The sequence below is a fragment of the Propithecus coquereli genome, unplaced genomic scaffold (assembly GCF_000956105.1).
Source record: "Propithecus coquereli isolate 6110/MARCELLA unplaced genomic scaffold, Pcoq_1.0 Scaffold30, whole genome shotgun sequence".
NCBI lineage: Eukaryota > Metazoa > Chordata > Mammalia > Primates > Indriidae > Propithecus > Propithecus coquereli.
In genome coordinates this window covers 3,459,151-3,472,549 of record NW_012148619.1, presented here as the reverse complement: position 1 = coordinate 3,472,549, position 13,399 = coordinate 3,459,151, and the positions used below count along the sequence as shown (strand labels likewise).

Genomic DNA, 13,399 nt, shown 5'->3' with positions numbered 1-13,399 from the left:
ACATGCTCGTCACGCTGCCTGGAGCACCCCTTCCTGCCTGCTCCATCCAGGCCAAGGCTTCTCAGCCTCCTCGCTGTTGCCAGATGGGGCTGCAAAGTCCTTTGAATGGGGACTGTCCTGTGCATTGGGGGATGTTCAGCAGCAACCCTGGCCTCTCCCCATGAGCTGCCAGAAGCCCCTCCCAGTTGTGGCAATTTAAACTGTCTCCAGACATTGCCAAATGTCCCTGCAGTGGCAGGCCCACTCCGGTTGAGAACCACCAGCTGAGGCGATGCTCTCAGAGCTTGGTTGGAACATTCCCTCCCGTGGCACCTTCCCCAGCCTCCATGTCTGACTCGGAGGCCCATCCTTTGTGTTCCAGGAGCTCCCAGTACTCACCCCAATCAAAGCCCCTACCCTTGGCTTCCATTTGTTGGTTTACTTATATTATTTCCCCATTCGACCCCTCAAGGACAGGAGTCCTGTTTTATTATATTTATTCTTGAAACCTCAGCACTCAGAATAGGAGCTGGCACATAGAAGATGCAGTGTCTCTATTTGTTGGGCAAATGAACAAACAAGTGTGTCAACAGAAGAGGTGACTCCTGAGCTGAGACTTGAAAAACTGGGGCATGCTTGTAGCTCTGAGCCATATGAACATTGGATTTGACTATCAGAACTGCAGACAAATGTACATAGCTGTTTGGAGTTCAGTCTAAATGGTGGTTGTCAGTTAAAAGGCTATGTCTGAAAGTAACAGAAAACCCAACTTAACTCAAACTGGCTTAAAACATACAGGGACTGTGTCTTTTACAGTAAATCCAGGTGTGGTTTGGTGGGGCCGCCGCCTGTTCCTCTGCATTGTGAAGTGCTGTGGTCCATTGTGCATTGGCTTCATCCACAGCTTGGCTCTCGCTAGTAAGAAATGGCTGCAGTGGCCCCAGGCCTTACACCTACATCTGCGCTGAGCAGTGCAAGAGAGAATTTCTCTCTTCCCAACCTCGAAACAAGGCTTATAAGTTGTACTCTGACTGAGCCCTCATAGGTCAAGTGCGTGCCCTGTTATCAATCACGGTAGCAACGGAGAGTGGTGGGCGACACTGATTTACTTAACACAGTCAGGCCTCATCGATGGAGCTGGCGCAGGATTGGTCCCACTCAGACCCCCTGGCTAAGTCCCAGGGAGAGGAGGGGGTCGATGCTGAGGCCACCACAGTACCCTCTGCTTGAGGAACACTGTGGCTGGGCTTTTTAAGGAACAAACCCAGCATACTCCTCAGTGTCGCTCTTCCCTGCAGGCTCAGCCTCTCATCTTGAGTTGCCCTCCATAAAGGGAGAGGTCACCGTGGTGTCACGCCAGTCTACTACTCACTGTGGGCTCGGGAAGCCCAAGCTACAGTTAGAGGTTTGTGTTTTGGAGGCAGATAGAGTGACATAGAGGGGTTTTGTGCCTCTGTCTGGTTTTGTTCAAGAGCTGAAAGAGCAGATTTGAGTTGATGGTGGGGAGAGCCTGTTTTGTTATGGAATAGTGCTGACTCATGGGACAGAGCCTCCCAGTCTCCTCGCTGCCTGCAGCGCCAGCTGGGCTAAGAAGATGAGAAAAAGCAGGTGATGATTCACCTCGAAAGCAAAAAGCAAATTAACATCCCATGGGGAGAGCCATTCTTAATAGGTTTACTTTCAGGTTGATGTTTCTAAAGGTATTTTTAATTGGCTGACGGTGGCTTATATATTGTTCTCATGGGCAGTACCATGTGGGGCTGTGCTCACAGCCTCTGGGGCCGGGCAGCGTACTAGCTGCGTGGATTGGGGCTGCTTACTTCACCCGTTTGCAATTTAGATTCCTCATCTGCAAAATGGGGATACGAACGCACCTACCTTGTAGAGTCGTGAGAATGAAACGAGTTACGTAAAGCATGTAGAAAACAAGCAGTGAACATTAGCTATTATAACTGGCTAACGGATTCCATGAGGGAGAGTGCGATACTCTTTTTTGTCTTTCTTTTCCATTCTAGCACTTTAGACATCTCAGAACTGCTCTGAATTATACCACACACCAAAGAGAGGATTGTACCCCTCCAAGGGTGCCTTTCTCCAGCATAACAGGACGGGAGCTGGGCTTTGTAAAGGATGCCCAAGACCTTTCCCCATGGCCTCAGCACAAGGCCATGCTTCCAGAGGTGACCTCTGAGGTCACACTGTCCCAAACACAGGGTAGGCCAGTGGTCGTAACTCAAGGTAAATGGGATCCTGTGACTGCCCAGTGATTGGCACCAGTCCGTGGAGAGCAGCAGGTTATGGGGCAGAAAGACAGAAAGTTGGAGCTGGCTCCAGAGACTCCTGCTACAGGAGGAAGACGCTTTGCTTTGGGAACACTGAGTGATGCTCAGAACATTGAAGCACCTTCCTTTGACTGTCCTGTCCTCACAGTCTCGGTGTGATTACGGGTCACTCTTTGGAAGATTTAAAAAAAAAAAAGGAAAGGATGTCCCTCCTTGCTTAGAAGTCTACGAGAGACCCTATAATGTCTTTTCTGCTCACCCGAAACACAGAAATAGCATGCTGTCTTCATAGTCCCATAGCCTTGGAGTAATTGCGGGCCATCCATTGGAAGGCCATCAGAATGAAATTTGAAATTTTGCTGAGATTTTTTAAAAGAATTCCATTTGCACACCTTTGCAGAAGAGAAGTCATCGAACCATTATTTCAAACCCCCCTGCCTGTACTGAGGGGTACCAGTCTCACTTTATCTTTGCAGAAGCTTTTGAGATGCAAGCTCAGTAGGAAATTGCTGCAGAGGTCTCTCTGTTCCTGTACCGTGATGGTCTTCTCCCCATGGTGAAGTGAGAACTCCCTAACATTTGGTTTCCAGAAGCAACTTTCTAAACACATCTCTGCTTACTTGGTGACAGGCAGCACTTGCAATGGGACTGCTACAGCCAGAGCAGGCATTAGCTGGAGAGAAGCGGCACTGTTTTGTGTGGCCTATAGGACCTTGATTGGTAGAAAGAAAACGGACATGGAGCCAGATTGATTTTAGCGTGGCCAGATGGCCTCGAAATTTATCTTGCTGACACCCTGACTTGGTCTTTGGGCCCTTGTCATGAAGTTACAGGATTTGTTCAGAATCTGTCCTCCCTGTGTCATGGTGCTGTGATTGGCACTGAGCAGAAAATCAGGGCCTTGGGGCAAGTTTTGGAGAAGATCTTCAAATTCTTGTGTTTCAGAAATGAAGTGCCACGGTGAGGCAAAGTTAGGCTGTACACACTTGTGTGTCCTAGAAAGTACGGCCTTGTACTTTGGGGCTCATAACTCAAGGAATTCTAGAAGAAATGGCCATAGGAGCCCTTCGTCCCTCCTCTCTGATGCCATTCTGGATAGTACTATCTAATTCATTTTAGACACATGGAAATGTCCTTTACTGTTGAAGACCTTTTTTTTTTCTTTTGAGACAGAGTCTCACTCTGCTGCGCAGGCTGGAGTGCAATGGTGTCCTCATAGCTCACAACCACCTCAAACTCCTGGGCCCAAGCGATCCTCCTGCCTCAGCCTCCCAAGTAGCTGGGACTGCAGGTGCATGCCACAACAGCCGGCTAATTTTTTGGTAGAGACAAGGAAGGGTCTCACTATTGCCCAGGCTGGTCTTGAACTCCTGGTCACAAGCGATCCTCCCACCTCAGTCTCCCAAAGTGCCAGGATTACAGGTGTGAGCCACCACACCCAGCTTATTGAAGACTTTTGAGCAGAAATTCTCCAGGCTTTTAAGATTGACTTCTACTCATTCATTCAATGAGTATTTATTAATATTAATATCCTGCTATGTGCCATCGTGGGTTGTAGCAGGTAACATGACCAAAGCCCTGCCCTCATGGAGTTTATATTTTAGTAGAGGGAGCAAACAATAAACACCAAGTACAAAGATGTGCAGCACAATGTCAGAAATGCTACGGAGAAGTGTCACACAGGGCAAGGCAAGGGAGACTAACAGAAGCCGCTCTTAATAGCTTGGCCAGGGTGGCACTCTCTAGGGAGCTGACTTTTGAGCAGAGACCTACAATGAGAGCCCCAGGCCCCCAGGGGAAGGGCATCTGGGCAGAAGGTACAGCAAGCAGAAGGCCCCAGAGGAAGATCCATGCTTGGAGAGCTCAGAGAGCATCCAGGAGACTCGTGTAGCACAAGGCCTCTTCTTGGTAAAGGGTCTCAGCTTTGACTCCTTCCTTTCTTCACTCCCACATCTAATCTATCAGCAAATCCTGTCCGTTCTCTTCCAAAATATATCTTGAACTCATCCACATCTTTGTCCACAGCCACCCTGATCCAAGGCCCTGCCATCTCTTCGTGCCTGGATTACTGCAAGAGCCTCCTAGCTGACTTCCCATAAATTCTAATCACATTTCTTCCCTGCTTAAAATTCTTCAGTAGTTTCCCACTGCCCTTTCAAAACAGTCCAACCTTCTTACCATGCCTTTACGACCCTGCGTGATCTGGCCTCTGCCTGCCTCTCCAGTCCTATCTCCAGTCAACTGGGGCTTGGGCCAGAAGGTGCATGTATTAGTTTGCTAGGGCACCGTCTGGGTGGCTCAGACAACAAAGATTTATATCCTCACAGTCCGGAAGCCAGAAGTCCTAGGTCAAGGTGTTGGCCGGATTGGTTCCTTCTCGGGGCCAGGAGGGAAGGATCTGTTCCAGGCCTCTCTCCTTGGTTTCTAGATGGCCCTCTCTTCACATCTTCTTCCCTCTGTGCATGTCTGTGTCCAAATTTCCTCTTCTTAGAAGGATGTTAGTCATTTTGGATTAGGGGCCCACTCTAATGACCTCATTTTAACTTAGTTACATCTGTAAAGACCTTTGTCCAAATACAGCCACATTCTGAGATACTGGGAGTTAGGACTTCAACATATAAATTTTGAGGGCGATGTAATTTATCCCATAACTGTTCTTTTTCTTTCTCCAGTACTATAAGCTCTTTCCCACCTCAGGGCTTTTCCATAAGCTTTTTTATGATCATCACATGGCCAACCCCTTCTCTTTCTTCAGGTCTCAAAAAAATGTCACCTCCTTAGAGAAGCCTTCCCTGACCATCCTCATCGAGCCATGTTGCCCCAACCATGCCGTTGCTTTCATTATGGCAAAATCAATACATGGTAAAATGTACAGATCTTTAGTGTACAATTTGATGAGCTTTGAAAAGTGTATATACCCTTGTAACTTACCAGTCCAATAAAAATATAGGACATTTTTATCACCTCCAGAAAATTCCCTCACTTTTCCTTTCAGTCAGTCTTCAACTGCCCCCCATAGGCAACCACTTCTCTGATCTCTTTCACCGTAATAGGTTTGCCTGTCCTTGAACTTCATATAAATGGAATTATTCAGAATGTGCCCTTTTGTGTCTGACTTCTTTCACTCAAGATTCATCTATGTTGTTGCATGTATCAGTGGTTTATTCTTTTTTATTACTGAGTACTATCCCATTGTATAAATATAGTACTATTTATTTATTCATCATCCTATTGTTGGACATATGGGTTGTTTCCAGTTTGGAGTTAGTATGAAAAAAAACCCTGCTATTTTCATATAAGTATGTTATTAACATATGTTTTATTTATCTTGGATAAATATGTAGGAGTAGAATTTCTGTGTCATAGAGTAGGTATATTTTAACTTTTTAAGAAACTATAGTCAGATTTTCAGAGTATATGCACTATTTTCCCTCCCACCAGTGGTATGGTAGTTACAGTTCTACTCTTTAACCTCGCCAGCATTTCTTGTTATGAATCTTTTTAATTTTACCCATTCCACTGAATGTGAAATGATTTCCCTTATTACTAAGGATGCTGAGCACCTTTCCCTGTGTTTATTGGGCATTTACGTATCTCCTTTTGTGAAGGTGTCTTTTCAAGTCTTTTGCCCAATTTTTAAATGGAGTTGTTTGTTTTTTTTTGTTATTCATCTATAGGAATTAATTATATATTCTGGATACAAATCTGAATATTTTCTCCTGATCACTAGCTTGTCTTTTCATTAGTTGTCTGATAAGAAACTCATTTCATAATAATTTTGGTTATGACCTAAAACTACAGAATGTGCCCCAGGACCAGACAACAGGACTAGGTTGTGCTGGAATATTTTTTAGGAAGAAGATACTTGGGGTTCCCCGCAGGGCTGTAATTTCTTTCAGGTTTATTCCTGTGGTATTTTGAAGAGAAGCTGAAGTCACATGGGTACTTAGCCACTTGTGGACCAGCCTACATATGTGGGACTGGTTTGCTCTTTTGAAAACAACACTGAAAGAATTGCAGACGCTTGCTCTATCCAGCGGCTGTCCTGAAGCACAAGACCAGGGCCCATGTGTTCAGGTGTGGAGAAGGAATGGTTTTAATGTCCCCCAGATACTGTGGCCTTGGCTGCTGAGTTATGATACGCCATAACTACCTAAGACCTTAAATATGTGCGTATCCTTTAACCCAGTAATTCTACTTCTAGAAATTTAACCTGAGCATAAATTTGTGATTACATACAAAGTTCTAATCACAAGGATATTTATTCCAGATTTGTTTATATAGTAAGTTATCGGGAAACCACCTAAAATAGTAGACTGTTAAATGTACAATAGTCTAAAAACTCCATATATTAGAATGCCATGAAATCATTAAAGTTATTCCCTATAAATACATATATTTATTGACAGAGACTTTTGTTTATGATATTGTTGGATGAAAAAGGTTTCAAAAATCATATAATCCTATTTTTTTAAAACCTTATGTATGTATATATATGCATATATATATGTACGTGTGTATGTTCTGTTTATAAAACCATGACCCAGAGAGCTCGGTGTAGGAGACTATCTAAATCAAAAGAACTAACCCAACAAAAGTAATTTTAAAGTAAAGTTACTCCTTTACTCATATTTTTCATGTATGCGAGGGCAAATATATCATGCACAGTAATACTATTGAAATGTCCTTGATTCCTCTTCCATTCACATGCTGTAGCTGCTTCTGCACCTCTCTGGAAAATCCCACTAGGAAATCCTGCAGCCCACACCTCTTCTGCCTCTCGTTGCCCATCCTCTGTCCTAGTCTCCATCACACACACACACAGGGAGGGCCCTCCCTAGAAGGGGAGCAGGGGAGAAACTGACCTGGGCCAAGCCAGCACTCTCTGTCGTGGCCTGTGGCAGGAGGAGGGTGTGGGTTAAGCTCCAGCACTCGAAATCTTCCTCCTATTTCCTATGCATAGAGAACATCCAGAAGGACATGGGTCAAATATTAACTTTAGTTACTTCTGGTGGTAGGATTAGAGTAGATTTTAATTTTCTTCCTTTTGCTTATCAGTGTTTTCTAATTTCCTACCACGAACAGACATTCCTTGATTAATTTTTTAGAATTTTTGTTGAAGTACATCTTAATTAATATACAAAATAGCTTTTAAAAAAATAGCTCCCCAGTGCTTTTCAAGAGTATGAAGTCAGAGCAACAAGTATGTCTTTTCAAGTTAACTTTTCAAGTTAACTTTTCAAGTTAACTTTTCAAGTTAAAGAGGTGTAAAAATATATTCTCTGTCGAGATATGGCCCCAACATTGTACCCACCAAGCTGACCATCAGCCGACACTGGGAGGTTTGTCTTTGTTCCTGTCTTCCTCTTTCTGTCAAATAAAAGCAAAAGGCATTTTCAAAAATGAGCAAGTGAGGGAGAAGGGCTTAGGGAAAGTTATGCCAGTAGACATGGTATCTCTCATCTGAAAATGGACACAAGTGTAGGGCCCTGAGAGACTGAGTGAGGTCATCCGCATGGAAGAGCCAGCACAGGGCTGGTACGTCCCAGGTCCTCAAGTAGATTTGAGCACCTGCTATGTTAAGTTCTTGCACTTAACAATGACTGGCTTCAGCTCTGAGCTGGGCTCTGCACTGGGGGCTGTGAATGCAATAATTAGTAAGATACCCAACCCTAAAGTAACCCCCAGTCTATGGGAGGAAAAAACTGTAACAACAACAACAATAATAATAATAATAATCGCAGCTAACATTTATTAAATACTTATGTGCCAGACATTCTTCTGAGTGTTTTATATTTATATATTGGTGTTTTCCATCCTTTTAGTAATCTATGAGGTAGATGATCTCAATAATTATTTTAACTTCTGTTCTCCTGATCACAGAAATCTATTTGACCCTCTGTCAGAGCCTACAACTGTGGTATGGTAATGGATCAGTTTATATATGTACAGTGGATAAGAGCTTGAGTGCTAGAATCCAACTTTCTGGGTTCAAATCCCAGCTCCACCAATTATGGGCAACATATTTGATCTTTTGATACTTCAGTTTCCTCATCTGTAAATGGGGAATAATCATGGTTGTTACCTCGTAGGTTATTGCAAGGATGAAGAGTCAGTATGTGTAAAGCACTTAGAACAGTGCCTGGCATACGAGCAGTTAATAAATGTTAGCTACTATTATTGTTGCTGCTTTTGTTATTTGTCTCTTCCTGTAGACTGGGAGCTCCTTGAGGTCTGGGTCACTATCTTATTGTTGTATCCACAACCCCCAACCCAGGGCATAGTATAGGGTTGAAGCAAGTAATTGTCAGTTAAGCTAAAGAACAAACTTATTACTACTCGTATGTTGCAGGGGGTAGGGAAATATTCCCTTCGTGAATAGATATCCGATTCCCCCAGGGATGATGATAATAGGAGGAACTTGGCACCTCCTAGAGCAGACAGAGTCTAAGAAATAGTAAACATCAGATCCACCTCGGGGCTCTTGGGGCAGTGGGAAAGTAGGGAGATGTTGCTATGAAGTATTCTGTTGCCCTGCCTAAGGCACAACTATAAATTCATATAATAATAGATCCACCAATATGGCTAGAAATGAATAGCACAGCTCAGGGGTGGGAAAAATCAAAGCTCAGCTCACCCCAGTGTCATTCATCTCTCCGCTGGGTGTAGTTTAGCATGAAGCATCCCTTCTGTATTAGGGAGGGTTGGGATGTGCGGAGGAAGGGCCCTGTGTGGGTGGCAATCAGCGTTGACAGGGGAATTCGCGTGAGAGGCAGTGAGCGCTGCTGGCTGCTGCGACAGGGAGCTGAGAGCTCTAGGCTCTGCCACCACCCGCCTCTGCATTGCTTTGAGTAAGTCACTCGACCACTCTGGCCTCAACCGCCTTATCTGTAAAATGGAGCTTGAATAGTCTCCTAAAGTCCCTTCAGTCTTTGAAATTCAGTTCAGAATGTTCTCTGCATTGTGAAGAAAATTTCTATCAGGAGTTGCATTCACTCCTAGAAGATATTTCCAGGCAAAATCTCAACAGGCAGGCAGATCTGCTGGCCTTCAGGGAGTACATGTCCCAGATTGCGACCTCAAGCCTTTCCCTAAAGAACCTCTAATAGCAGAAGAACTCCACTGTTGTCTCCTAGCCCAGAGTTTGGGGGTATGCACCCAGGCATGAAATGCCTTTGAGTTCTTGTTTGTTATCACAAAGGTAATTTTGCATTCTATACCATAATCTATCCTTGCTCGTGGTAATATAAAAATGGTACAGCATTTTAAATTACTTATTATAGATGTTTGTCGATAAGTCTAGACTTGAAGGCTGATGGAGAGCCTCACTTTTGATCTTGAACTCTATAGCTAAGTCCTAATGCTGGATGATAAGATTATAGGAAATATGTATTCTTTTTATACTTTCATAGTTTTGCTTTCTTCTCTAATGAGCCTGTATTAATTTGATGCCAAAGAAAAGTTAATACATTTTTTTAAAAATGAAATATAACACAGTGCTGACCTTCATGTGTGGTATTTAAGGAGGGAAGGACGTCCCTTTATGAATGAGTTCCCTAATGACATTTTCTTGCTGCGCTCATTTCATACATCCAAGTGCTTTATACATAATAATTACGTGAGAAATATATGCAGCTGAATGAATAGAAGTAATCGCAATGATGATTATGATGATGACGACAGCAACTAATATTATTGTGTTGTTACCTGTGCCACTGTTATGAAATCTTTACATGTATATTTATTTAATCCTTATGAAACCCTTTGAGGCAGTATCGCCCTCATTTTGCAGAAGAAGAAACTGAAACACTGAAAAGTTAAAGTAACTTGCCTGGTTGGAGCATCTTTAATGCCCTTTTATCTTCTCCGTGCTCCTTTTAGATCTGGCCATTGCGGTGGCAACGCAGTAACCTGCCACCTGAGCTGTCTCTTATCCACCTTAGTGTCACCTTAGCAGTCTCTTACCTTGTATCTTTTATGTTCTTGCACGCTGAGACTCGTGCACATGCCAGACCGGTGGAATTAGCTCCTGCAGGTGCCCACCTAGCAGTGGCAGAGAAGCCTCAGACACTTGCTTAGCGAGCGTTCATTAGCAGGCAAGCATGAGACGTCCACGCAGCCTGCTCTGGAAGCTGATGACGTCCTAGCTCTTTGCCCCCATAGATACTGAAGCTGCTCCTTGAATGAAAGGTTCAGTGGAGAAAGGCAGGGGAACATTCTAGATCAGTGGATCTCAAACTTGAGCAGGCATTAGGATCTCCTGGAGGGTTTATTTTATTAAAGCCTGGATTGCTGGGTTTCACCCTCCAGAACTTCTGATCGAGTGTACACCACACTTCGAGGTTGGTGATCTAGAAGCAGGTTTTGTCACTCTCTCTGATAACTGGCATCAGGCCACCAGCGATTCCCTAATCAATGGCTGGATACGCGACCATTTAGAGAGTTAGTCTATAGTCTAGAGTGCCATCCCTCTGCATGTAGACTACAGGACATTCCAGATTCTTATACCCAAAGGCACAAGGGCAAAGAGTGTCTCTAAAAGATTTTAGAAAATGCCATTAATTTCATCATTGAAAGCCATTTCTCATGACTGTTATGCAATTAGCAAAGCCTGTGTCATTGGTTGAACTATATAGACAACTGACGTGCACAATGAAGGCTGGACTATGGCCTTCCTGATAAAATGCTAGCTGACTACCCCTGTAGTGTGAATTCCTAGATATGGCACATAGGATATCATTTAAATTAGCACAGATGCATAATAGCCCCTGTCCAGAGTGAACATTTTAGAGTAAATTACAGACCAGCATAATGGGAAGGAAAGTTAATTAATTAACAGATCAATGGTCTTTGTTTTGTCCCACAGACTGAGCCTGAAATCATAGAGGAAACCAACATTGACCGAGTTCATGAGCCCCGGGGCTATACCAGGTCTCGGCAGGTGAAAGGCCACTCGGAGACCTCCACACTGAGCTCCCAGCCCTCCATCGACGAGGTCAGGCAACAGATGCACATGCTGCTGGAGGAGGCCTTCAGCCTGGCGTCCGCGGGCCACGCAGGCCAGAGCCGGCACCAGGAAGCCTACGGGTCAGCCCAGCACCTGCCCTACTCAGAGGTGGTGACCAGCGCTCCAGGGACCATGACGCGGCCCAGGGCTGGAGTGCAGTGGGTGCCGACCTACCGCCCAGAGATGTATCAGTATAGTCTGCCCCGGCCGGTAAGTCATTCATCCCACCCACCTGCCACCATCATGTCGGGCCGCCCAGTGTGTTCCAACATGAGACCCAGAGCAGGGGCTCACAGTAATAAGCTACTTTGGGATTTGGAGATGAACTTGGCTGGGCTCACATCCCATCTTCCACCCACGATCCAAAGCCTAAGCCTTCTACTCTCAGTGGGCAAGGCACACAAGAAGCCCTATGTCCAACCATAATATATTTTAGAATGAATTTCCTTTTCTACTTAATATAGTTTAGAATGAATTGCCTTTTCTACTATCCTTCATGTAAAGGGCTGACTTCATTCTTCATGCACTGGTGGTTTTCTGTACTTTCAAGTATGAAACCCATTTTAAATGCCAGAAGGCATCACAGAACCACATGTTAAGGGGTTGTGTAGCCTGGTGGTTGGGAGCATAGGCTTTGAGCCAGGTGGCTTGACTTTGAATCCCAGTTCTACCATGTGAAGGCTGTCAGAATCAGAATGGAGTCACTTGTGTTGATAAAAAAATAAAAAAACCTGACGGCCGGGGAATGCCATGAAGGGAGGGTTTTCATGCATAAATTCGTGATAACAAGAACTATCACAAAAGACTGCAAAAATCACAACCTTATACAAAGGCCGTTGCAACCTTACACCAAAAACTACTTCTGTGAGGACATCTGCCTAGCAGCTGCCTTCCAGCCTTGAACTGGCACCACCCTTGTTGTTGCTCCTTTTAGCCAAGGATAATTATCTCAAAACAATTATGTTATCCTCCTCATTTTCCCTTTAAAAACGTTTGTCTTCCTTTTTCTCCCTGAATACGCACATAGTTGACTATGGCATGCGTATTCCCATCGCAATGCCTATTCCCAGATAAATATCATTTTTTTAAGGGAACCCCTCTCTCTCTCAGTTATTTAGGTTGACAAACACTTACTGGCTTTATAACTTGGGGAAGTTACCTGAATTCTCTACAGGTGAAAATAAGTAAGAAAACTACCTACCTCCTAGAGTCGTTATAAAGGTTAAATGAGTTGATGTATGTGAGATACTAGAATGCCGGATACAGGGTACATGCTATAGAAGTATTAGTCGTGATTATTTCATTAAGTAGCAATTGCACTTCCATATTTGAGAAAGCACCCAATGACGAAAAGCTTCCATGATTTAAATTATTTTGTTTGCATTTCGCTCATCAAGATAGCATCTACATATATCTTTTTAAAAAGACATAGTTTTGTAAACCATAGCCTGTAATAGACAATGCTTTGGCCATGTATAGGTGCCAGATTCTGGGAATCTGAGATGAGATCTGGGTTTTAGAGAGAAAAGCGCAGACAACCAGGACAAGTCTTCCAACCAGTGGCAGGCAAGAAGACGTGACGGCCTATATCGATTACACCTCGGTTTATCGAACCATCTAAAAAATTCGTTGTGGGACATATGAAAACTTAGATAGTTCTGTTTATTATAACTGAGGGTAGGCAATTGTGCCCAAACGGGCAAAAACATCAGCATTAAATATATATATATATTTTAAATGAAGCCACCTATAATGGAAAAGGACTGAGAAGTAACACAACAAAGAGGTGGGCCATCAAACCAGAGCGATATTCAAGGCAGTTCTTTTGTCATTAAGGTTTCCTTCTTTGCCAATAACACGTGTGGTCCCTATTTCCATGATAGGAGAAAATAGCTAACAATACACAGTAGTAATGATGATTCTTAACCCAAGCTCTTGCAGAGCCCCCTTGTGCTATGATAATGTGGAAATCAATATAAAAGGTGGCAATTTAAAATGATAACTATGATTACTTTTTGTCTTCTAAAAAGGAAGCTCTTCCAGCTCTGTCGGGTGATAATTGGAAGCTGGTGATTTAAATGCACTAGGCCAGGCTGAAGGCATTTGTATCATGGGAAAGGTTATTGGTGGC

The 13,399-nt window shown here is 43.8% G+C and overlaps 1 protein-coding gene across 1 annotated transcript in view; it reads left to right on the top strand.

The window, feature by feature from the left end:
- Nucleotides 1–13,399, top strand: part of KIAA1549L (KIAA1549-like ortholog) — a 127,127-nt gene that overhangs the window by 92,494 nt on the left and 21,234 nt on the right. The window contains 1 exon segment of the mRNA XM_012649545.1: nt 11,128–11,478. Coding sequence (XP_012504999.1) covers nt 11,128–11,478 — 351 coding nt within the window.